At 38.6% G+C, this 27,032-nt stretch overlaps 1 protein-coding gene across 1 annotated transcript in view; it reads right to left on the bottom strand.

Annotated features, from left to right (window-relative positions):
- Positions 1–27,032, bottom strand: part of LOC104375937 (vitellogenin-1-like) — a 42,668-nt gene that overhangs the window by 3,302 nt on the left and 12,334 nt on the right. The window contains 24 exon segments of the mRNA XM_086617658.1: positions 1,161–1,320; positions 1,426–1,520; positions 2,086–2,183; positions 2,606–2,792; positions 3,507–3,642; positions 4,849–4,987; positions 5,477–5,619; positions 6,661–6,867; positions 7,823–8,050; positions 8,877–8,933; positions 9,017–9,312; positions 9,382–9,796; positions 10,388–10,557; positions 11,442–11,661; positions 13,236–13,380; positions 18,444–18,629; positions 18,742–18,835; positions 18,923–19,112; positions 19,370–19,489; positions 19,576–19,677; positions 19,764–19,888; positions 23,954–24,051; positions 24,136–24,353; positions 26,417–26,635. Coding sequence (XP_086473784.1) covers positions 1,161–1,320; positions 1,426–1,520; positions 2,086–2,183; positions 2,606–2,792; positions 3,507–3,642; positions 4,849–4,987; positions 5,477–5,619; positions 6,661–6,867; positions 7,823–8,050; positions 8,877–8,933; positions 9,017–9,312; positions 9,382–9,796; positions 10,388–10,557; positions 11,442–11,661; positions 13,236–13,380; positions 18,444–18,629; positions 18,742–18,835; positions 18,923–19,112; positions 19,370–19,489; positions 19,576–19,677; positions 19,764–19,888; positions 23,954–24,051; positions 24,136–24,353; positions 26,417–26,635 — 4,048 coding nt within the window.

Below are 27,032 nucleotides of genomic sequence, written 5' to 3'. Positions count from 1 at the left end.
GTAGAAATAAATCCCAATCGATCCTTGCAATAATAAAGGTCCGTATTTTCTCTTCAGCTTTTATTAAAACACAGGTGCCTGACAAATCATTTTCACAGTAGCGAGGTTATCGAGATAGAATGATAATAAGTTGGGGGATAGAGGAAAGAGTCTGAAAGGGGAGCTATTTGTAAAATCTAATTGCACAATATAACCCAAATGGAATCATGTATACCCAGTTTTTTAGAACTACATAATACACAGAAAATAACCTCTCATGTCTGAAAGCTATTAAGAATAGATACTGAAGTACAATGGCTACTTCATTGCATTAGGAAAAATGTCAACTGTAGCGAATGGATAAAAAAAAAGGCAGCATTTATATAATAACATCAAGGATAATTTTTGTATTGGATGATTTTTATAATGCTGCAATTATCTCACTAGAAAGGCATAATGTAACTTAACAGGATCCCAGCTATGACTCCGTTTCCTGACACACAGATAAGTACAATCCTGCTGCCACTGAAGTCAAGGAGAAAACAACCATTAACTTCGATAAAGTTATCTCAGGTCTAAGGTAAATGGAGACCTACAGAACAAAACTGTATTGATGTTATGGGAAGCCGTCATTATTTTTCCAGCTACATGCGAGAAGAAGCTCTTTTACTTCAGGAGTATTCCTAAATACTTCCCTGAGATTGCCGCCTCAGATGGTACAGAACAAAAATGAAATTTTGTGCCCTCTGAAAATTTAGATAAACTTAAGATCTGACACAGCATTCATAGTCTGCAACTTGTTTGATTAAGTCTGCTGAAAACAACTGCTTTGATTCATCAGTGAAGATCGCACTTATTTCAGTGGCAGCAAGATTAGGCCTGATTTTGCCTCTCCAAGAAAAAAGCTACTCAGTGTAAGAAATTATAGTAGAATTAATTTTTAACATTGAACAGCACATGAAATAAAGACTTTTGCTGTAGTATATATTCTCCCTATTCACAGGCAGTGTTTTAAACAGTCAGGGGTTAATGAAGTTTAAACGGATATATATTGCTATTGTCTTTTCTAAGTAAAAGATATCTGCTGCTTAAATAAAAAACCCCACATTTTGTAGCTATTGGCAGAGGAAAACTGAAATCATATTCTCTCCAAGCACATTTTTTTTTTCAGATCTACTCACCACCAGAGCAGGTTTCTTCTAGCAATACCCATGAATGAACAAAAGCAGAACAGCTGTGTGCCAGCTTATGATTTGGCATTAGGAGTTCATTGTGCTTTTCTCTGTCATTATTTCCACAAACTCCACAGGTCTTTCCTCTCATCCATGAAGCAACGGTAACCTATAAAATAGCACATCTTTGTAGTGAATACTGAAGTGTTGGTCTGTTACATTGCCAAGGTACTAAATGGAGAGAAAGTAGTAACCTTGAAAGTAAGCCCAATACCTTAAGGATTACACCATCAAAAGTCACATTCTTCAGTCCCTGTGTTGGAGCTTCCACGACGACTGTTGTTCCATTTTTATAAATTTTAACATTGTCTGTAAAAAGATAGTGAATCATAAAGTGATATGGAGAAACTGAATAGCACAAAATATACCATAATGCATTTTCATTCACAATGATAAATTTACTGCTAAAGTTGTTTTTTTGTCAAGAAAGCAAAAACGGCTGAAATTATCTCTTGATTTGTAAAAATATTCTACTGCTGTTCCCTACAGTTGGAACTGACTTTTGTATCCAGTGCTAAGTCTCAAAATGATAATGACATTGGTGATGCTCCAGCTAAATACCTGAACCAAAGCATCTAACTGTGACTATAAGAACCACTTTTTTCCTAAACAGTCACCAACCTGGATATACCATACATGTGAGGAAGGGTTTTATTTACCTACCAATTATGCTGGGGGAAAGTAAGAGTGTGTATACTATAGGAAACAGGAATGCAAGTCAATATGAATCTCAACAAAGTAAAGTCTCTAGTATTTCCTTGAATTAATCCCACATGTGTTTCCTTTACATTGAGAGGTTCTGTGGAATTATAAAAACTTCTTGAAGGTATTTAGTTTCCAGGTCACTCCTGGAACAGTGGGTATTACAGCTTACCTTTTTCATACTCAGAAACTCCACTGTGTGATAGAACCGGTTCTTCATTACATGCCACAAGGAGAGCTGAATTTGTGGCAGGAGAGATTGTGATGTTCCTTCAGAAAAAGAAACAAAAAAGAAGAAACCAGTGGTTAATGTGAAAAGTAGAGATATTTGTGACCAAAGCTAACAGGGAACCAATTTGAATATCTGAATTTTGAATGAATGTATGAATTAACCATTTTCTTTCCAAAGTGCAAAATTCACTGGAACGTTGGGTTTTGAGAGTCAACCTTTAAAGAAAAGATAGTGTGGGAACTTAATGAGCTGGTTATCAGATAACTGTGGCTGTGAAATTGAAGACACAAGCAACTAAACCAAAGAGTCTCAGTTGAGGATTCCTTCTGGAAATCCCATCTTTCCCCAAATGTCTGATTGCAAACCAGTTTCACCTAGGAGCTAGACATCTCCCATGCCCAGACTAACTCCCTGAAACTTTATACCTAATTCCTGAGCCCTCAGGATAAACCACACTTACGCTGAGGTTGTATTTATGTGAACCTCTCTTGAGAAAGACTGAGTATCAACCTTTCTTGTAGTAATGATGAATTTTGGGTGTTCAGTACAGTCTTGGGCCACTATCAGGTTGCAGCTTTTATTGAAAGAATATGTATGGCTGAAGTGATCGAATGTTTTGAAATTTCCCTCGCTGACTTCACATGTGGCTGCAAAACAAAACCAGAAAAGAAACGGCAGATGTGACAATAGCATGTGTGCAGCCACAAAGTATTGAAAGCCACCTCTGTGAGACTGAACTACTCAGCTAACAGGAAAGAAACTTCAACAACTCCTTGACAGAAGCTTTCAATGCCGCTAGAGTCTGTAAGCACAGGAGAGCATTACAGAATAACTACCAGATATAGACTATACTAGTATTGATTTTGATTACATGCTAAACACAAACCTCAAGCTAATAGGGACTAAAATGTACCAAATTCTTGAGAAACTAAAAATAGCAACCGTGATAAAAAGTAGTTCACATTTCCCACAGAAGTGCTAGGCACCGACCAGCTAAGACTCACATGACTCCTTTTGAAGAAAATAAACAGGGCAGAAAATATATGATCTGTCTTGTACCCATCACCTGATGCCTCTCAATGCAGAGATGGCACCTTCTTAGAAGGGGCAAAAGGCAACCTCTAGTCCTTGCAGATGGGAGTGATTCCTGAACTCTGAATGTTTACATCCGTTCAAAATCTCTTCATTCACCTGCCAACAAAGATGCTTCTAAGTGAAGGAATGTGCTGTTGAGAAAGCAGAGCTGGAGATGCTATGTTTCCCTACAAGAACACCACAAGGAAAGGCAAGGCCCAGTCATGGCAGAGGATGGATTTACAAATGTTGCATATTCATGAGACAAACATATAAGTAATATTTACATTGATCTTCTTGTGCTATTTGCGAAGCTATTTTAGAAAATAAATTCCAGGCAGTGATATCCGGAGTCTTGTAAGATGGAGATGGGCCTAAGGGCAGAGTGAATGGCATTCGGAGTGCCTGATAGTACAGTGTTACCTGAAAAAGCAGAAATGAAAATACATTAAGATAAATTGAACCATATAGCTCAAGATATGACTGTAAACAAAACAAGACTCTTATCTTGAAAAAAGAAATCTTGAAGATGCATTTATACAATTGCAGTTGTATTAGTCTCTCCAGGATGCACCCAAACCTTAAGCTTTTGTGAGGAATCATTGTCTTCTCTTCTAGTCGCACTTCTTGACTTTTTAGAGAAATTGTTAAGGACATTGTAAAATAACTGACATAGATGAAGTTTAAGTGATAATTAAGTGACTTCTTAAACAAAAGGTAACAAGTTAAGTAACTGAGTAAGTCGATGGATGTGTCTGGAAAAGTGAACAGCATCCATTACAGGCTGAAAACTGGCATGATGAGCATTGAGGTAAGATCCCTCACTGTAGCTACAAATTACATTTACCAAGAGAATCAAATTAATGCTTAGTGTGCCTACTTCTTCATTATCATATATTAAAGATCCTGCAATACTGAATCACCATGGAAGGTTAAAGACACATTAATTTCTCTGTGTATGAACAGCTAACTGTTATTAATTTGTCAGAGATCCATAGGGGAAATTTTTCAAAGCGGTGCATAGGGATTTGGTGGACAAGGATCAATTAATCAGTGGGATTCTGCAGATCCAGCTTGTGCAAGCTGCTCTAAGAGTGTAACTAACTGCTCCAGTTTGGTTAAGGCAGAGTTGCATTTGTGGCTGTCAGAACTTGCTTGTAACTGTCTCATCAAGCATGGTTACTGCAGATGTGGGACTTGAGTGCCAACATAGATAGATGCCGTGCATGCACAGATGGAGTGCAAGGTGTTCTCAAGGCCTCCATTATCTGCTCTGAGACACCTACATATCACATGGAACTAGTCATACTGGGTAAAATGAATAAAGGCGTGAGTGCAGAGCAGTCATACTTGAGACAATTTGGGCCTAACTGCTGTTTTCAGCATGGAAATAAGGTGTTTCACTACAAAGTCTGATTTTCAACTACATTGCTGCTACATTGCACCAAAGCATCACAAAATCAAGAGTCCTCTTGTACATATTTCAAGACCCATGTAACGTAGTCAGGTATATAGCAACTTCTCTAAAATGGAATATTCTGCTTTTTTTTATTTACATTAAGTATCAAAATGTTATTAGTTGAAAATCCATTTAAGGTAAGGAAAAGGAAAATAAAAATTGACACACACCCCAGGAGCTTTAATTACTGTATCAATTGTTCGTGGAGATGTTGCAGCTGCCCTTACTATGCATTCATGAGATGGATTTCTCTGATGGGCTTCTGAGAATCCCAACACAAGTGCTGCTCCAGGAACGTATTGCATGAATCTAGAGATAAACAAGATGATGTGACGCACTCAGGTACATGAGCAAAAGCAGACATGGGAGAATGAGGACTACTAGTGGTTCTGAAAAATCAGGGAAACAATGGAATCAAATAAATACTACTTTGGGTCAAATTAAATGGTTGGTTTTATCCAGAGGAAACACATTGGTTTTATTTTGCTCATTTTAACTGGTTATTTTTTGAGACTGAATAGAAGAACATTTCAAAACAAAAAGGCATTTTGAACTGAAATATCAAATAATTTAATATGGAAAATGAAATTAAGCATGTCAAGTTTTTAAATATTTAGGGGATATCTTTTAATATGAAACAGAACACATTCACGAAATACTTTTGTGCCATTCAACTCATATTTTCCATCCAAAAAAACCCTGAAACGTTTGGGTTAAAAAATTTAATTCAGTTCTTTCAGTGTTTTTATAAAGCCAACTAGTATAAGAAAGGAACTTAGGAAAGAGTGAATTACATACGCTGTGCTTGTCTTTTTTATCCAGGATGGAAGAGATCCCCATTGCACCTTTAGCTGCACGGCCGGCTTCCTTGCCAGTTGGCCTGTGGTAGCCACGGCTGCTATCTTGTAGTCCCGACACTCCTTGCCCCATCTCAGTCTGGCCTTTACAAACAAGGAAACAGTCACCCAAATTTCAGAAAAGAATTACAGAACCAACTTTACCATTTCAAAATGCAAATTTTTCTTCTTTCCCAAAACTTCACATTGTTCCTTAATGTTTCCAAACTGTAAATCGGCTCACAGAGAAATTTTGAATACATCTAGAAAAATCTGAGGCATAGCAGAAAAACGTTTGCTAGCCTGGGCAGAACTGCACATACATTTTCTTGTCTCAAAGCAGCCTCTGAAACATCAGGTTTTTCATAATTTCCTGAGATTTTCTTAGACTTGGTAACTTCATAATCGATATGTATTTTTTTTTCTAGAAGACGACTGCACTATAATTTCTAGCAGCCTTCCCCAATACCTCTTGATTTGAAACCAAGTCCACTTTTTTCAATACTGAAATGTCATGCTGAGTTTGTTAACTGCATCTGTGAAAAGCAGAGTTTTGTAGATTGTTACGCAAAGACCTCTAGCATTAAAAGGCACGTGGGAAACGCAGCACAGCGAGGTGTGAAAAAAGTAAAGGAAAGACCTGTTCCTTCATTTACGATGCTCTCTCAGGCATCAGCCCATTACCTGATTTTACTTTTTCCATCTTTTCATATAAATCCTAAGAAGTACAACTTTTCAAATGGATTTGAGTTATGAGTCTTCTGAAATGAATCATATAGAGAAAAACAGGCGGATTCCCAGAAAAGCAAACTGATAGTAGAGCAAATAATAAATAGGTAGCAACGGAGCAGTCATATCTTCAAACATTTTTTTATACTTCTACTGGTCATGATATGATGCATCTTGAAAGTCAATATCTTTTTTTGTCAGATTTTGAAGTGGCTGATTTTTTCAATTTTGTATTTTTTAAATCAAAAGAACAACGCAAAATAGGAACATTTTCTGATATTTCACAAACTCTGTGAAACATTTCAAAATACCTATGTTTTTCCTGTTTAGTTCACCTAATCAGCAGGTGCTCTGTGCTGATTTAAAAAGTCTGGGCTTTTTAGATGTCTCTCTGGGCAAAGCTGCCTGTGTGCTTACCTGTGCTTTCAGAGGCAGTATTAGAGCATCAGCACATGCTTTCCAATTGGTTTCAGCCAGCTGAACCACAACTAGTTGCACATCAACTTTGGCAGCATCGGAACGAACATATGCTGTAGCTTGATAACCTTGATTTCTGTTGTCACTCCTTACTGCCTGTGCCACAATTGTAATGCCAGGTGGAATTACGTCTCCCAGGAAGTTGCGCTGAAAAACAACCCCCAACCATCTGTGTTTAAGTATTTCTGTGTAGTCACTGGAGAGCCTACAGTCCACTTTATGTGCACTGACAGCAGGAAGCAGCCCTCGTCCTTCATCAGTTTCGTCTGTGGTACGTATTTCTATATCCCCAATATTTAAGGATAAATTTGGATGGAATATTCATTATTTCGTTACTACCAGAAATTTTCAAAGACATGTTTGTTTTGATGAGGGATCCAAGACTCTTCCAAACTATCTTTATGCATGTAGTAAGATCTTGTTCAGTATTTTAATATTTCAAATAGCTGCCTACAATACGTACTAGATATCTTCATAGCAGTATACACATCCACAACATATTTTACTATACTACAGCTCCTTCAAGTCAATCGATTATTTTGAAATCCTTCTTAGTAGCAGTTCCCACAGTCATCACCTGCATTTGCACAGCTATTTGTTCTATTATTATGTAGATACTTTTACTTAGCACAATTATAGAGTACTAACTGTGTAATAAAGATAAAGATGATCTGTGCTTAATGGGACTTTACATTTATGGATCAGTAATGACCATGGAGAGTCTGCTTTTAGTTACACTCTACATGCACTCATGACTTCAGATCTATATCTAAAAATAATTATATGGATTTGAGCTAAAAAAAAAAATCTTTAAATAAAACTTATTTATTTTCTCAGTTTTTACCTTAATGCAACCTATATTGCAAACACCTTTAGAAATTAAGGAGAACATACTAAAAAAAAGAGCAAACAAAACTCTAAAGCCAAGGGAATTTGGAAAAAAATGTCTTCATGGAGGGAAAAATGTCTCAATGAACTTTAGACTTGCAGAATACTTCCTGAACCTCTCCCCTCAGCTGGTTAGAATGCCACCACACCTACAGCTCCTTCTCAGCAGCCAGCAAAGCCCGGCTGCTCACTCGTACCGCGCAGACAGCGGTACCTCGCGCGTCAGGCTGGAACTGTGGCTGTGGTGAACGCTGACTCCTCTGCTCGCGTGGCTCCTCCTTGAACTGTGGCCAGTGCTTTCTCCATGGTGGTGGCGGTGGCTGCTGCTGCTGCTGCTGCTGCTCAGGCGACTGCTCCTGCCACTGCTGCTAGTGTTGCTGTAGCTGCTTCCTGACTCAGAGGAAGATGACAATGAGCTGCTTGGCTTCTTCCGATCTGGATGCTATGAAACAAAAATAGGTTAAATAACTATGGCATGGCCTCTTGTTTTACAGTGTAGACATCAAAATCAGAGCTATGAACCTCCCTCTATAGGTAACAGATAGACTTAGACACATCTAGAGTGTTTTTATTATCATAATGCAGACATGAAATATGTTGGGTAGGAATGTGAGATAAACCTGGACCTCTCTGCTGATAGGAAGGCCATGGAGACAGTGATTGCAAATGGCAACATCAGGTTGTCTAGGTTTAATGTAAGTGGTCAAACATATTCATATTTTTTAGAAATAAAAAAGAGATTACAATTTAATTTAAAACACTGTAAATCATCTTCCTCTTTCCTAAGCAGGATACATAATAACTTTACAGGTAACACCTACAAAAGCCACTACATTATCATTCTTCTAATTGACACCTAAAATAACTTTGTGCCATAATGCATACTGAACCTGGTTTCCGATACAACCCCCATACATGATGATTTTGCCATAACTGCCTTAAAACTGTGGACACAGCTACTCCCGTTGGAAGATCCTGCTGTTTTATAATTCCCTTATGCTGTTTATTAAGTTAGCTTTGACTGCATTGTACAACATATAGCTCAAAGGTGTCCTGACTGAAATGGGAGGATTGCAAGTACTGCAACAAAGATGCAGTACAATAGCTGGTACTTTAGTAACAAATCTGTTTATTTTGGCCATCACTGATGTTGTTATTGGACAGTATGGAATGTTCAAGTGACATGAACCAAGCAAAGCTCTTCAGTTATGTGCTTGATCATATCAACTGTAGCCACCACAGGAATGTGTACTTGAATAGAGACCTACCCAATGGACATGAGCAGACCTGAAATGGAGCCGGTATACTTTTGGAAGGTGATATTCCTGCAAAATTCCAAAAGAAGTTATTACCTACAGCTCAGCAAGAATCACCTCCTAGCAGAAGTCAAAGCATTAGAAAATGTTACCCATTCTGTAGAAAGGTCATCACTACTGTGCCTTTTAAACTGGGACTCGACATGTTTACTCTCAGCTTGTCTGTCATATTTGCTGTGGCGACGGGAAACACCAATGCTTTCACTGCTGCTGCTGGTGCCACTGCTGGTGCTTCTGCTGCTACTGCTGCTACTCTGTGTTTTATGCTTCTGCTCATGCACACTTCTCTTCCCAGCAGTGCTGGCACGTGGAAATGATGTGATCTTGGACTGCTTCTTAGCCTTATGCTTTATACCAGATGCTTTGCTACTGCTGCTGTTGCTGCTACCTGTGCTGCTACTGCTGTTGCCTTTGCTGCTGCTGCTACTGCTACTACTTCTGTCCTTGCTGCTGTTACTGCTGTTGCTGCCCTTGCTGCTGCTACTACTGCTACTGCTTTTGCTGCTGCTACTAGTGCTTTTGCTGCTGCTACTACTGCTACTACTACTGCTTTTGCTGCTGCTACTACTGCTTTTGCTGCTACTACTGCTCCTGCTGCTACTACTGCTTTTGCTGCTACTACTACTGCTCCTGCTGCTACTACTACTGCTGCTACTACTACTGTCCCCACTGCTACTGCTACTGCTGCTGTCCCCAAAGGGGTAGAATTTCTTTCCTTTAGCTTTGGACTGTCTTGCTTTCAGATTTGTCTGGATGCCTCCCTGTGATGCTCTGTTGTCAGAGTCGCTGCTGGAGGGGCCACTCCTTGTACTCTTGGCACTTCCACTGGTGCTGCTGGCACTAGACGATGAGCTTCCGAATTTTCTTGTCCCCTAGTCAATGATACCATTGGAAAAACAAAATTACATAAAATCAGATACAGAGAGCTGTGAATCTCTGTGCTGCCGTAGAAGAGAAGAGGCATGCCTGATAGATTCTTGAAATACATCACAATAAGGCAAATTGATGTGTTAAAATCACACATAAGTAGAACACCCCAAATCCTTTTGTGATAATGAACATGTGTAGAAATTGTTTATCATACAATTACATGTAATTAATATTGGTAATGCCAGTGCTGCAGCTGTGACTATCTCAGGGCAAGCCGTGTAAGTAGGTGTCATACCTTTTTGCTACAGTTGCAGTAGCTGTAAAGAACAGATTACCTTTTGGGCACACTCTTAAAAGAGATTTTCAGAAAAAAACTACAAAAGCAACCTGCTCTTTCTAATGTCTTTCACCTGCAGAAGAGATGAATGCAAACAAAAAAACTGCAGAGAGACTTGTGTACCCAAAAGTCTGTCTTTATTTCCCAATTTTTGTACACTTTTTAAACACGGAGGCTACTTAGCAAAAGAAATATGAATAACTAAGCTTTGTGTAATGTCTCTCACAAATATAGAAGTACATTTTTACAGCAGTACCTGGTCATCACTGTCACGAAGGATTTTCTTCACTCTCTTAATTACTATTTTGCTGGAAGATACTTGTGCCCCTGGATCTTCAAATGTTACTAAACGTACCATTTTTGTAGGAGCTTGATCTCCTGCTTGAATTGTGACTTGTATTTTTTCAATAGGTGTCTCTGAGTAAACTGAAATTGCACGACAATTAGTATTACTGTTAGTATTAGTTACTGAATAATAGAACAAGACAATTTTTATTATAATTTATTTAACAATTTTTCCCTAAAAAAAAAAAATATAAATGCTCATTGAGTATTTTTGGTATTGAGCAACCTTGTTAAAAAATTTCTGTAATAGCTAAACCACATACTAGCAATAACCAAATTTTAAAATATTAGCATGATACCAGATTATTTTGCAGTCAATAAACAGAATGATCAGCAGATTTAAGCCAAGTGAATTGGACTGCTTAACTAGATAACGCTATGGGAGAGTGAATTAGGCATCAGAGAGGAGCTGAGGCTCAACTCCTGAATCGTAAAGAATGGCCCAATGGTTAGGCCATTAGTTTGATACTTAGGAGACCGAGATTCAGTGGCCTGCTGTGCTTTTACTTCTTATGATCATGGATTAAGACATTAAGGACTAGATCCTGGCAGGGTTCATCCATAATTCCCTTTAAGAGTTTGGGTTTATAGAGTGTAGCTACAGGGCACTGCATCAGATCTGTTGCCCATGTCCAATTGCTCTGTGCTTGCATCCCAAATCCAATGATTCAGGACGCATCAGACACGCTCTGCAGGCACAGATCAACTCTGCTTGACGCTGGGCACGCTGAGCGGCGTGGCCGGGAGGGCTGGGAAATAGCTGCTCAGATGAGTAGGGGAGAAGCGGATTCCTGCTACAAACGTAATCTGTTACCAACACTGGCAGGGCTGGTATGTCTAATGGTAGTTTTACTGGTACTGAAGATACAAAAGAGATATACATACATATACAAAAACATATGCCTATATGTTCACACCCTTACCCACCCACCTGTTACCTTCTTTTTGTGCACAGTTTTATTTACCTGGCTTGAAGCTCACTCTAAGTGCATGCTCTCCAACTAGGTAATAAAAAGGCACGTTTTTGATAAATGCTGCATGTACACTTTTTCTCTCAATGCACACTTGAACCCCAAATGTACTTGCATTGGAGCACGCGGACTGAAAAAATGGCTGTTTCTGGGAAGAAGAACGTCCAAAGGAAAAGGGATCTTCCAATGAAACATCTTCTGCAGACTGTCTGTCCTATTAGATAATACACATATCAAGTTAAACTGGACAACAGTAAGAGGAAGACGTGCATGTTATGAGTCCTGCTTCAGTTACAGTTACGTGTATTCTGCAGGAGGATTTAACCAGCTTATTTGGAAGGTGACATAGAACAACCTGATTTCCAACTGGACAAAATTATCAACTGAATGGCTTGATTAGACTATCTAGAGTAAAAAGAGCTTCAGGCTATAAGAAGGGAAAATTATATCACAAAGTAATTCTAAATATTTAATTTTATTTTCCTCAAGTATTAGACAGTCTTAACAGGTTCTTGATTAATCTGAGTGTGCTCTAGAGTGACTGGAGTTCTTGCCTTTGATTTACGATTGGGTACAAACGATAGAATTTTCTTGGACATAGATGAAGATTCTATCTCAGTTGAGGTCTGACATGAATGTGAGACTATATCACCTAGATGGTCAAAGCATATCAGATGTTAGAAGTTTCCACTCAAAACTATGTAAACTACATGTGCTAAGCAACACTTGCAGAAGAACAAACTAAAATTAATTAAAATTAGACTTAAATCAATGAAATGAAACCTATGATTTCCAGGAGCAACAAAGCAAATAGCTAAAGACACATAATCATAAGCTTTCGTTTCACATGTAACACAGGTGTGCAATTAATTTTTTACTCAGTTTATAATGTCTCACAAGATTCCAAACTTGTATGAACTCCACTGAAAAATGTGAATTTTAATGCTAATCTTTTATTTTCAAAGGAAATTCTAATGATACTGGGAAATGCTCCACTTACTGACATTTTTCAGTTTCTGTTAATTTAAGAATAACTATGGAGTGCTGAGTTTTCATGAAGGGCATCACAGAGGCACAAAGCAGAACCTTGCTTGTTCCAGGATATTGGAAACTGCTCTCACTGACAGTATGTTTGCCTATTGACTTCTCCATAGGAAAATGCTGTAATTATCCTCTGTTCGTCTCTTATTTTATCTGAAAACCTTTCAGAGTTGCAAGATAACAATGAAATCATAACAGGGCAGTGTATTCCTCAGCTCTGTCAGTCTTTCACTGAATGGTCACAGTAATGCCTTCACAACGCTACCCATCATAGAAAACCTGTTCTAGTTTTTATGGAAAACTGTAGGTCAGGAAGCCATTTGACTTGACACACAAATTGACACCCATCCTTGAATCAGGATGCCTGTAAGCATTAAACTTGGTTCTACAAGGTGGGCAATGAAGTGTCTCATGGAACATTCATGCCTGTCCCAGGAATGTGATGCTTGTATAATGGTTGCAAAGTATGCTAAAGATTGTGGGCCTATCCTGTAGATGGCAGTGTAAAATTAATTACTAAAGAAAATGCTTTTGCTTTTGAAAAAGTGTTGCAAGTCTGATGTATTACACTCTAGATTTTAAAATAATCTTACTATGGGGCTATTTGTGTTATTAGATTGAACCTGACTTATTTTGAGCAAAGCAGCATTGGTCAGAGACGAAATGTACATTTTCCTATGGAGAAAAGAAATGGTCTCCTACTGATTAAAAGCCTCAAAAGGAATAGTCAGACACTACATCATTTACCCTGATTTTATCAGTCTCGCCTGATGCAGAATCTGAATCGAAGGACATCTTCATTATGTCAGGCACTGCTTCAGGTAGAAGAACTGGAGTTATCTTACTAGCAGTCAAATCCCCAATATTTCGTGTAACAGCAAATGTCTTAGACCTGCAGAAGAAACATTAGAGGAAACCTATATCAATAAAGCACTGCTGAGGAAAAGACCTGAATAATGCCTTGTAGCACGTACTTAGCAACAAGTATCATACCTTGCAAATTGCTTTACAGATATTTACAGCATCTTTCCTGTTAGTCTTATTTCAAGGACTGCTAAGAGTGAATAGACATGGACCAAACTCAGGGGCAGATAGCTCAGTTAGGCCTTTAGAATTACGTGTACAGGTTAAAAGCATTGCAGTTGACAGGATCTCTGTATGCCTAATGCCTTGAAAAACAGCCCGTTTACTTAGAAGCCTGGATGCGGACTAAGTTATTAAATTTTTGAGTCTCCTATTTTGTTCTTCTGGCCTTTTAAATTTTTAAGCTCTTCTGCGTGTTCACTGCTAACCTTAGTTATGATTTCCTTTGACATTATATTTGGAAAAATACTGCCAAAACTTCAAAATACAACTACTGAATGTTATTTCTTGTGCAATTTTTGTTAAAGCAGATTAAAGAAAGGAGCCTGAACTCATCAAAGTAACTGTCTCCAGACTGATCTAACTGCATAGGTACTCATGGTTTGGCCATGGCTTGGCAGGACATCACAGAGAGACATGTAGGAAGGTTAAGAGCCTATTTATGTAAATGTGTTCAATACATAGTTTCCAAGTGTTGTTGGCTCTTAACAGTATTAGTCAGAACTTGGATAAGTGATACAAGGTGCAGTATGAGACAGACTCTCATGGCTAAATATCCTGACCCCTTGGCTCCATATCCCATGTTCTTCATCAAAGTTGTTGCAGTGCTGTGACAACTATGAGTTTTCCTTTAGGTCAGAGAAATATCTTGAATATTGAATCCTTTGAGAGACAAAAACTTATTATGCTAACTCTATCTTATTAGCCATTTACCAGCGCTAACATCCAGCTAGAAATTCCCCATGTGCTGTTTCTCTGATATGAAGTTGATCTGCTTGCCCTGGGGTTTTTGTGGTCTGCCAACGGAAGTGACCTTTGTGACAGTGAGCAGAAAGATGTTCTGCAAAATGGTCTCTATTTTAATATGGTCCACACTGTACTAGCCTAGGCAATTCCAATCTAACCTATTTGAAAGATGAATTTGTATTCATTCGATAGCCCTCTCTTCCTCTTGAAGGCTCCTACTGTGCTGTGTGCACTGTAAAGCACACAATTGCACTTCATGTGGAAGACCTCAATAAAACGTGTGTCACCTGTGGGCTTTGTTTTCTTTTCCATCTCTCTCTTTTTTGAGATAAGGACATGACAGCAACGCTCCACGCTGGGTGAGAGGAGAACCTTGAAGAATGGAATCTGAAGTAAAATATTCTCCCTAACAAGCCGAGGGGATAAAAGAAAATACAAATCAACTTGTATTTCAGATGGCTCATCTGGGTAAAGGGACAAAAAGGGAAATGGCTTTTATTTTAATCCCATTCAATAATTCAAATGACCACTGAACTGCAGGCTGGGTCTCCAAGCAGAAAGCCCTGGGGATTCTCTTCCAATTTTTTTTAGTATTTTCTATGCCAATAGTCTACTCCTGCCACCTAATGAAAGTGGAGGATCGATTCCTCCCTGTTGAGCACAGAGAGCTGACAAATGTAGCTGCATCACAGGTGACACATGTCAATGTCTGCAGAATCACACGGCACAGTAAAAATAGGCTACAAGAGCCAGCTCTGGTGCTTTAACAAGAAAAACAGTCACAAAGAAGGCCTAAAGCTATGGTATGAAAGAATCTGTTCTCTCTGATCCCACACAAGGGAGAAAAAATAAAAGGGAGATTTTCCAATATGTATTAGTGTATTTTTTGGATGAGAAAAGAAGCTGTGCTATAGTATAAGTCAAATTCACTGCAGGGGTAAGGGACAAGTAATTCAGCTGCGTTGGGCCCACTGATGTTTCAGTGAGTGTGGCCTTACATACATTCCTAACATGGGCACAGAAGAGCTCAATGTCTGTTTAAAACAAAAAAAATCAATGAAAAACTATTTTCCCAGGTTTTAAAGCACAGCATGACATGGTATCTAAATAAATGAGAAGCATGAGACAATCCTCCAACCAGATCTTTAGCTCTCTTTCTGCTGTGGTGAAATGAAAATTTCTGCCTTTCCTACACATCATCCTTCTGACCCTGTTGCAAAGGTGTTATAAAAACAGAGGCTTGAAGCACCAGCCATTACCCTTCTCTGTCCCCAAACACACTGCGCTGCTTTGCGAGCTCACAGCATACGCTGGCTCATCTGCATTTTCTGTTACACGTGTTGTATACATGTTGTATACAGTGTTGTAATTTCATAATTCATCTTATAAATAAGATGCCCATGTGAAGCAATTTCTGCTTATCTTAAAGTTAAAACAAGCAAAAAAGCCCTAAGAGAGAAGCTCTATTCAAGATTATGTATATACTTCAGTAGCCTATCATTATGAATATGTGATATATTTGCAAAGTGCATTCTCTGGCAGCTCTCCATATTTATACTTTAATCACAGGGCTCTAATTTTCCCTGAAATTTATTTGGTTTTTACTTCTTCCTGTAAATTTTGTTTAAAAGTATGTTTAAGTTGCCATCTGTGGTATACCAAATAATAATGTTATAAGAGCCTTAAAAATAATCATTATTTTTAATTAAATTTATCTTTGATAGGATTGAATTGAAACACATGCTATATATTCTCTCCATGGTATGATTAATTATTTTGCTCTGAGTTCTGCTATAATGAAAGTCGAGTCCATAACGGGCTGATTTGTCTTGGGAATGCAATCTTTCTATCACCAAAGTTTTCATTATTTTTCTTCTTTAGAGTCTGTGATTGCTCACCTGAGTTTCTCTTTGGCTCCTGAAAACTTATATAAATCCCACAGCTGTGACAGGTTATAACCTGTACAGTGTGTAGGATATAACGGAACTTAATGTTATTGAAGACTGTTTGCTTCCTGCGTCTGGGTGTGAGAGTTGAAGGGGAAAATAATATTACATCCTGACCAGCTTTAATGACATGGTACTATATAAGGTAACCCACTGACCATCAAGACAAAGTGTCCAATACTAAAATATTTTCAACAGAGCTCACGAACAAATGAAAGAGCAATAGCTTTCTAGAACCGTTTCTTTAAATGGGGAATTTAAAGCTAACAGGGGAAGGTTTCAGAATATCTCTAAAATACTGAATTCAATAGCTTCTTTATTCTTTGGTGCAGCTATGCAAAAGAAAGAGAAAGTCTATGTGAAACTAAAATTTGTGACTCATGTATAGAATATATACGTATCTTTCTCTCTCTCTCATGCCTGCTTATTTCTCTTCATACCTTGAAGATTTTACTTTGCTTGGTCTTTGACCTCCTCAGTGATGTCGTTCAATGTTACATTCTCTAGTTATTGCTTTGCCTTCACTTGTACTCATTGCTGTTTCATTGCTCTGTGTGGTTTCCACTGACCATTTGTTTTGTAACGGTGAACGGGAATGCTGTTTAGAGAAAAACTGATGGTGCTAAAAGTTAGGTAGTGAGTATTAGCTTTCTCATATACTTGGCATTATAGAGCTATTTCTGACTGACTACTTTGCTTTATAAATCATAATGCTGCAGGGTCTAGAGCAGGGCTTGGGCTGGGACTCATGGACTCCACTGCTGTAATCCCTGGCTGCTGATCCTGACTTGCTTTATGCTTTCTGGCAATGTATTTAACTCTCTTCGTGTCTGATTTGATTTCCCCTTTAGTCAAAGCAGGAAAATATTTTTTCTTTTGCTTTGTAAGGAGGATCTTTCTGCTAATATTTGTAGCTCTGTTTGAGGCTCCAAACTCCATATCAGTTTGGATATTCTCTCCAATATTCTCATTTCAGTTCATCATCCTTATTGAATTCATTAATATCTGCCTCACTGTCTCCAACCGTGAGCACTAGTGAAAGCAGATGCCTGCTATTCCTGATGATCTTGGGAGCAGACTGCCCTGGTCTTCACAAGAAACTGAACAAAACTGAACAAAACTGGGGCTGTGGTGCCCCAGCAGCTTATGTGCAGCTGACTGATGCTCTATGAACTGCCGAAACCCTCATTCCTCTGCACAGAGAAACTAATTACAATCACATTTGATGGGGCAGAGGAATTGTCTTAGGGAGGACAACTTAATGACAAATGCCTACTAGGATGGTCTGTGACCACTGAAGGGCAAGAGAGGATAATGATTAGCCTAACTGGTGGCTAAACTGAGGAGACCTGCAGAGCTTCTCTGGGCCAGCAGCCATGAACGCCAATTGCAGCTGATCAAGCAACCGAGCTCTTTTTTTACAGCTGTATTCGTAGAGCAGAAACTTGTTAACATTTCTGCAGATTGTATAATAGCTGGTTTCCTTCGTCATGGACGCTTTTTCCTTTGTGATGAATTTTCAGCTTGTCTTCCTCAGTATTTTTTCATGTATGTGTGTGAAGGTTTTCTAAGCTTTGGTCTGCTGCTTTGATTCCTTGGACATACTCTTTCTGTTTTCATCCTCTCTTTGTGCTTGTATTTCCATCTGTTTTCATTTGCTTGGCATCTGGCTGCAACAGTTTTCCAGAGTGTATTGTAATTGCATGCACTAATAATAAATCAAGTAGACCTAACAGGCAAGAAAACCAAATGGCAGCCACAGGGAAACAAGGTAAAAACACAAGAAACACCAAATCCTCCATGCTTCAAGGCATCAAATGCAAATATATATGGGTTATCAGTTATAACTGATAGGATTCAGCTGGTTTATATCCTACCTAGTGTCTCCAGTTCAGATATATGTACTTGGATAGAAATTTTATACCATTTGTGTTTCCAACAGCTTATGGGTCTCAAGAACTGAGAAATGGTCCTAAAGAAAATTTTCATGTGAAGACCACAGGAAGCAATGCATATTTTCAAGCAAAGCTTTGGTATGTGTCACTTCATTTAAAATAAATAAACTACACCAATTATTGCCAGTTATCCAAGCTGCCAGTCAAAGACAAGATGCCTAAGCAAATGTTCTATTTGGAAAGACTCTGCATTGCTACATAGAAAGATAAGTGCTATGTCTTACCTTACAGTAATTACGTTAGTCTCCTCTTTACATGGTGGAATTTCAATTTTGATATTTTTTTCCTTTATATCAACAGTGGCAACAACATTCACAGGTACATGAGCATTCATTTTGGTGTGTGCTTCCAGCCCTGCCTGGACCATGTGTGTGTTGATCCCCATTACAAAGGTCATCTCCTTAGCCATGCTGAAAAGGTAGAATGAGGATAAAATTAAGTTCATAGGTCAAGCAGCTGCTGAATTTTTAAGGCCTCTCTCACTTGGAAATATAATTCATTTATTTTATATTAAATATTTACCTTAGACTCACTTTGGATCGCAGCCTAATGTTGGCATTTAGTAACTCAGTCAATCTGAAATCAGACTTTGGAGAAGGTGTAATCTGTGCTTGAACTATTACAAAGAAACCAAAGAAAGGTTAAACATCCCCCCCAATCCTGACAAGCATGTTTGTATTGCTCAAGTCTTGAAATACGTTACCATTTCCTGCCACTTTTGTGATGGAAGAATAATAAAAGCTGGTCTCTGTTGGGAACCCAGTGCAGGTGGGCACAATACAACGAATCTCAGAGGACAGTAAAGCCTTGGTCCACTGCCTCCCTACACCACTTTGGAGGCTACTGATTATTCTCTTTATCGAAGGGATTTTTTCATCAGGTCCATACCATGCCTGCAATTACAGAGTTCAACTTGTCTGAATAAGCGGAACTTGAATATCATGATCTGTGTGATTAACTGCTCCTCAGGGGAAAGTCTGCCAGCAATGATTATAACTAATCCTGGTCAAAGCTTGACCTTATTTGCCTTGATTAATACTAAAGACAAAAAAACCCTCTTGAATTAAAACGTTAAAAAATTGAGAGAATTTGTGAAAGAAACTACTTTAAATCTTTCGATGCTCGGGTGGTGGTGTTTTTGAAATGATACCTGCAATGCATTTTGGATGGCGTTTTTATCAAGTCCACCAAAGAACAGCTCTTGGTTAAACATCTTCAAGAAGACTGATGCAAAAGGTTTGTCACTGGAGAATGCCTTCCAGTCAGAGAGCTGCATGAGAAGAGGAAGAAGGTCTGATTCTTCATAACATTTGGGGAAGCAATGCCTTAGAGATTTTCTTTTCCCCAAGAATTTACCGTTTTCAGGATTTTCTTGAAATCATAGTCAATCTCCCAGTCCCTGTCAGGAGAGGAACCTTTCGCAAACATCTCCTGCAGTCCTTCAACCGTTATTCCCACCTGTGAGAAGAAGTAAAGCGTAAATGTCAATTGGATGACGGTCGTAAAAAGGGATGAAAGGGCAAACTGCAGGTAGTCCCCATTACCTCCAAGGGATCAGCCACTCTTCCAAGGAAATGTGTCCGCAGCTGAGACATTGCCATTGTTGGGATTAAGCTGCCCGCATTATTCAGTACCAAATATTTAGCTGCCAGTCCACTCATAAGGAACTCTGAAGAGAAATAGGCAGTAAAACACAGCACGGCTAATTTTTAAAGCCACAGTGTGCAGATCGTATCAATTTACTAATTGCATAATTCAACAGATACAGCATAATATGAGAAAGGCCAGAAAACCCAGCTATAAAACTGGTGATATAAAACAGTCATAAACAGAATATTCTGCATTTTTGAACTATTAATGGGCAAAATTACGAGCTCGCCTGCTCATTGCATGGTGGTTACGCTATTTTTCCGATTGCTTTGCTGTCTCATTTACATCCGGTCAGATTCTGTAACGTCAGCTTTTGAAATGGTTTTATGAGACATCATTTAAGGGAACTTGACAAAGGGGATCAGAAATGAAAATAGATTTGCCATCCTTTGCTAGTAGTTTAGGGAAAGTGATATAGATGTCCTGTAAGGACAGATGGTGAGGTGTAGATTTGTCTCTCAAATGACTCAGAGGCAATTTAATACATCTAGTTCCAAATGTTGTAACTCCCTATATGCAATGCACTAATTGTTAAGCAATTGTTAACTATGAAGTGAACTTCGAGCAAACATAATTTTTATTGATTTTCTCTATTTTAGATTTATCATCTATAATGTTCTTAGATACAGATAATCAGTGCAGAGCACAGTCATGTATTCTTTCCAGTCTTGGTACAGTCTATACAGTCTTGTTTTCTGAATTAAAGTAATCCCAAAGCTTTTCTAAGTTTCCTTAGGTTTCAAGAGAAGCAAGGCTGACATGATACATAGGGATCCCTGTCATGCTTCCCTTCTTCCAGCCCTCCCCTCTTTTCTCTTCCTACACTAGTTGGAGGACAGGGAAGTACTTTAGGAGTTCCTGTGTTAAATTTCTGCTGTCCTCATGTTAATAGGCACCACATACTGATTAAATCTCAGCACCACCAGAAATCAGCTTTGGTAATCTGGTAAAGCCAGGACAACTGCAGAGCCCTGGAAGATCCAGACCATGAATTTCAGTACCTGTACAGAAATTACTGATGAATTGTAGGAAATAGGTTTTCAAACACTATGAGAGGGAGTGAGTCTTTGACCTCTTTCCAGAAAAGGAGTCCCTAAATTCTCATAAATTATTTAGCCAAAAGTTAAAGAAAAGATTATTGCTTGTTCACAAATGCGGGGCATTATGAATAATCATGCCCATACTACTTTTCTACTGCCACTCTCTGTGTTTCAGATAACATCTCACTTGTGAGTCAACACTTTCCCATTTTCTCCTGAATCTATGCATGCTGACAGGGGTCTGGATGGTCCTTTACCCTTGTTTACTCCTCACCCAAAGTCATTTTGTATCAGATTGCTGGGACTAATTTTGATTTCTAATTTGTCAGGACAGATTTCAACTTTTCATGTATTTGAGAAATAGTCTGTTGGAAAAGCAATCCACTTAGTCTACTAAGTCTGTATGAATGTACATCACCTTCACTGTTTTGCTATATGAAGCTCCTGTGCTACTCAAAGTGCTAGGCACTATCTACCTACAACACACATGCTTCAGTAACAGCTCCTACAATCAAAATACAGGTGTGTATGCCACCCCATTGATGGCAGAGGAATCAGTGGGGAACCTTCAGTAGATGGACAAAAGCTCACATTTTAATGCTGATCCTATAGAAAATAAAAAGCAAAGCAATGCTACACTGTGACATTACTAATAAGCCGACTCGAGACTTGGAAATGGGAAGACTAGTATTTCTCTGAATGAGCTTAACCAGAACAGTCCCAGGTGTCACATGGACTAGACATTAGAATGAGGCATGGTATTTTCAGTGAATTTGTTAAGGCTCTTTTTGTGTTCTAACCCATGAAAACTGTTAGTTAAAAACCCCCATGGTATTTACTGATACTTAATAAGAAGTGTTGCTCATAAATGATTACATGATTATACAGAATTCATTGACTTGAAGAGAGCAAGGATATTTTCCATACCTCAGGCATTACATAGCACTAATGCTCTAAAAAAATATTTACCAATGAAAAATCCTACTGACACAATCAGATGACACACTGTAGCCACTTCACTGTGAGACCGTGACGACACCTGCATGTATCTGACTAAACGTCTTGCCCCAAGAAAGAGGGAAAGAAAAATCGGTGATCAAAGAAAGCAGTCTTTGGTACCTATGAACATTAGTACACATATTTAATTATATGGATCTGTAAAAATAGAGAGTCAGATTCCATCAGTCCTCACATTGAGCAGAACCTAGGTCATCCCTTTGATTTCAGTAGCAGTGTGTAGAGCATGAAGCACTATTTGTGGTGGCCAGGTGAGACAGATTTCAAATTAGAGACAGATTCAGCCGATGTTATTGGCCATCATTAAAAATTCAGCATCTAGCACCACAAAGATCTGTGATGCTGAGGGCACATTTTTGTTTTTAGCAAGGAAATAGGTACCGCATTATGGTCGTCACTATGGTAACTCTTCCAGAATGGACTCACTGAGACACATTTCACCTATGGCTAGTGGTGACAAATCAAATCAGAAAGCTGGAGGACAGATCCTCCTCCCACACCAGTGTAATAGACAACTGACTTCATGCAGCTAACAGAGTTACCCAAGTCTAAGATTAGCATGTGAGAGAAATGCATCTTGTTCCTTATTCTTCAGGATGAGAGGTTTAAATATTACATATGCACGGTAGCCAAATTTCTGACACTGGTCTTCACCAAGAATTAACAGCAATTCATTGATGTGCTGCATTTCCAGGCTACAGCCAGAATAAAGTAATCCATTTCACATGGTCCTCCACCAGCTACCCTCATGTGCGCCGCACCCTTCTTTCTCACTGTGTGAAAATTCATATAGCTTCATTTTAAAAGCAAAAATAAGAGAAGAAAATGAGTACCTAAAACTAGAAACATATCTGCGTGTTACTGGAAAATGCATCTCTCCTTGAGTGCATTTTAAATGGTACAGAAGTTCACACAGTGCATATTAGTGGCTGTATTTCTTTGGGCACTCTCTGTCTCCATCTCTGAGGCAGCAAGCATGTGTATCATATATCACTGTGGTTGTTGTGGTATGTATTATATTTATTTTCATTACAGAGCCGATTAAATGGTCATGTAAACACCATGAAACAGGGGCAGGCAGGGCAAAAACAAGATCTACAGAAGTCTTTCAAACCACTCCCTCCTTCCAAAAAGAAGGCAAAAGTACTTGTAAACTTAGCACTGTGGATTTCAGATGTTTCAGTCTCTTTTTCTATTGATTACTTTGAAAAGAATCTTTACATGTATCAGTGAATAACGAAAGTGCTAAAAACACTAGATAAACAGCATGTGTAAGGAGACTGTGTTTGTAGATATAATCTCCATAGTCTGCCAGCTACATATGCCAAATCACTGAGGTTGTCATGGTCATTTACATAGAGGAGTTGCTTGAAAAATCTCTACTGAGAAAAATAACATACACAGGAAATAGAAATAGCTACAACTTGGCCCAGCAAAAGGTGTCTTCTAATCTGGTCCTCTCTACTCTGACTACATTTTTATGTGCAACTCTCATTGATGTAACTGGTCAGCATCCAGATCCCATGTGTGGATCTGCTCATTCCAGTAAAGGATCCTGGTAGGAAGGTGCAAGAAAAATCTTTAGATCATAAGCCTGAGTTAGCTGTTCATGGGTGCAATGAATTATCACATCTGAATGTTTTCAAAGCTTGCTGTTTCTCTGGGCATTACTGTTGGGGTGAAGAGTATTTAGTCTCACATTTTAATTCAGTAAGAATTGTAGGTGTGCAGCACCGGTAGAAATTCATCCACTTCAGAAGTAATTTAGGTCCCTTCTGTTTGTTTGGTACAGAACAATGGTATGAAATTCTTAAGCACCACTGAAACTACGGCGTTTGATACAGGAGCATGTGCCTCACCGGCTAACGAAAATGGAGGGTTAGAGCCCCACAAGCCCTCCGGTAATTTCACAATTTTTCACAACATGCAGCTAACCAGCTGGCTAGGAGAATTGGGTTCTTATACTGTACAATTTTTTTCACACATTGACTTGTATAGATTTCTCCACAAAATCTTCTGAATCTTACCTTTAAACATACTGAAGCTGAAAACCTTGCTGAACAGATATCCAGATCGATCAAATTTGGAACTTAATACTCTGACAGCCATTCTGCAGGCAGAAGCCCTGAAAAAATTCAGTGAGCACATTAACATCTCAATTAGTTTGCAACAAGTTTTTCATTAGGGAAGGGGTCCAGATTTTCCTTACACTGCTTGAAGATCTGGAGCTACGCTTCTACCCAGGGCCCTCAGGTGGGAGTAGATGAAACTTGCCACTTGCATGCTAGGTTCCTTCAGCACAGCATCAGCTAATGTCATCAGTATTGGAAGACCCGGCCTGGTTTCAAGTAAAACCACTGCAGCTAACATTCGGACCCGAGGATGAATTTTACGATTCAGGAAAATCTCAAGGGTAATAGCCTGGACCTGAAAACAATAGATACATTCAAATTTACAGTATGTTTGAACATTTTGTTAATAACCATTCATTACTGGTGAATGATCTCTTCATCACTAGTACAGTAAAAATCTATATTATTCAATTATTATGGCAACGGTATTCCTGGTTTCATAGTCTGAGGGCTGGAAGGGGCATTATGGTAACATAGTCTGACTTCCTACACAATCAAAGCCAAGGAACTTCGGTGGATAACTTCTACATCAAATCTATTAACCCTTTTTGAGCGATAGCAAAATGTATGTGCAGCACAACCACTCTAGGTAAAAGAGATTTCATGGACCCTTTGCATACCTGAGAAGTGGTTTCAGTGATCACTTACCCCTACCCATAAAGGTATGCCTTATTTATAATTATTTGATCTCCTGAGGCCCTTTCTGCTAAATAATAGAATAAAAATGAAATGAGGAAACTCAGTTTACTAACAGAAATCTCTATGCCATGTAGGCAGCTTAAAACCAAAGGTTTATGCAACAAATGTAATTTCCACAGTACTACTTGTGACTAATGTATTTGACCTCAGCGATACTCAGTATCAAGACTAATTTTGTACTGGAACCTTTGCAGATTCCATGAACTGCACTGAAGCCTTTGACTCCAACTTCAAAATGGATGTAGATGGTGTGACACTGTTCTGGCAGCCCCTCTGCACAGTCCTGTCCTGCCCGGGACAGCGTGTGTGCATGCTCTCTAATGAAAAGTCTGATCCAGAAAACTTCAAAACTTTGGAAACACCCTGACTGGTTTTATTAACTTGAATATGCTAATTATCAAATACCAAGGCAAAAGTGGTGACAAGGATGCAGTAGCCTCTTTCTAAATGTAACTACCTTTTGAAATTAAACAATAAAAAAGACAGTGTGGTGTGTAGCTAGCTGCAAACCAGGCATTAAACTGGTTTTGAATAATGAAAAACACAGTCACAGTCATTAACTTACTCCAGATCAATTTCTCCAAAGAAAATGCACAGAAAATGGAACTAAACAGTGGTCTGGGGCACATGTGGAAAGCCAGGCTAAAGGGCAGAGATATAACATTGTTTCCAAGCATCAAATTGTTTTTATTCCCTTCCCCAGCAAATACCTTAACTCTTACCCTTGCTATTGTCTCCTCCCTGCCTGCTTTTCCCCATCTAGCTCCTGCACTCCAGTAAATTGTTTCTTTATTCTTTTGCTTAAAAGCATACCCTGGCACACTATTGTCTGTGGATCAATATGTGCACTCAAACTGGGAGTCATATGCAAAAAATCAGTATAATGGAAAAACTGATACAGATTAGTTGAAGAATAGTTAATGAAAGCTTTTATTTTACTTTTTACATTAAGAACAGACTTACATAAAACAAAAAAAAAATCAGTATCAGGAAAAAATACTGAAAATGCAAGGTTTCTTTTTAGAAGCAGATTGCTTTAAGGTGAAATTGTAAAGTGATGTCTGAGGTGGATAAGAGTATGCCTGTGTAATCATTGTATGCGATATCCAATCATTATCTCGTTCAGGGACAAAAGTCACATTTAGTAAATGTTCTGTTTACGACTTAAACTCACACAATGTCTGTAAATTTGTAATTAGGATGCAAACCTCTAGTATCTATTTACAATACGATCTGGTCTTGAATTATGATTAGATGTGACACTAAGTATTAAATGTCAATTCTCTGAAAACCTTGTTTTGTGGTTCTTTCACATACCAAAGTTGAAGTAGCATTAGACACATTTTGGTCAATAATTTAGCTTTCTGTCTAATGTCCTTGGAAAACAAATGTTTGCAATGGAACTACTGATTTGTCTTCAACAACAGGGTAATGACTCTATCCTTTTAATGGGATTTTTGTTGCAGTCTGAAATACTGGAGGTTAATATCAAAAAGATTAGGACATGCCAACTAAGGAATGGTTAAGTATTTAAAGCCCCCCACATATTATAGCTTTATTTGAAAAATAAAGGTTTGCTTTCTCCTCATCACCCACCATCAGTTGGCAGCCTTGTGTTGGGTTATCATAAGTGCAAAGGAGCCCGCTTTGTTTCCTTACCATTTTTGGCTCTTTCATGCCAATGTTTTTCAGGGCCATCACAGCAGTTGTATGGACCTTGAGTGGCAAATCTGAGGCACCAGCTGCATATCCTGGCAAAAATTTCTTGATGTGCTTGATGCTGGCTGGATGTCCTACATTCCCAAGGGCTTTCAAAGCCAGGGAAATTTCTTCTGTGTTAGACTTGCTCAATGCATCTCCTGCAAAGCCATGAAGTAGCTGAAAAAAGAAAACAAATCTTTTGTTGAGTTCAATTCTAGCTCTTATCTGTATCCCATCCCCCAGCCTATTCTGAGGTTTGACTTTGATAATTTCAGTTTATTCAATTCACTTATTTTAAATATTTTCGAGTTCTTTTTGTCCTCATGAATAGGACATTTTATTCATAGAACAAACATAGCCAAGAAAGCTGCAGTGAACAGCTTCCTCATCACTACGCCTTAAAGTTGTCAAGTAAGATTTTTAAAGGAAAAAATAATGGATAGGAGCTAGTTTCCACTGTCTTTCAGGGTGAGTTGAGAACCCTGCAACAGTGCTGCTTAAATATTTCTGTCTCATGGCTGAAGACAGGTGCAAAAATGCAGATACAGTTGAATTCTTCAGACCCTTAAATAAG

This window comes from Tauraco erythrolophus, chromosome 10 (assembly GCF_009769465.1).
Source record: "Tauraco erythrolophus isolate bTauEry1 chromosome 10, bTauEry1.pri, whole genome shotgun sequence".
Classification (NCBI taxonomy): domain Eukaryota; kingdom Metazoa; phylum Chordata; class Aves; order Musophagiformes; family Musophagidae; genus Tauraco; species Tauraco erythrolophus.
Note: the sequence above shows the minus strand (reverse complement) of the source record. Positions and strands in the feature narration are given on the sequence as shown.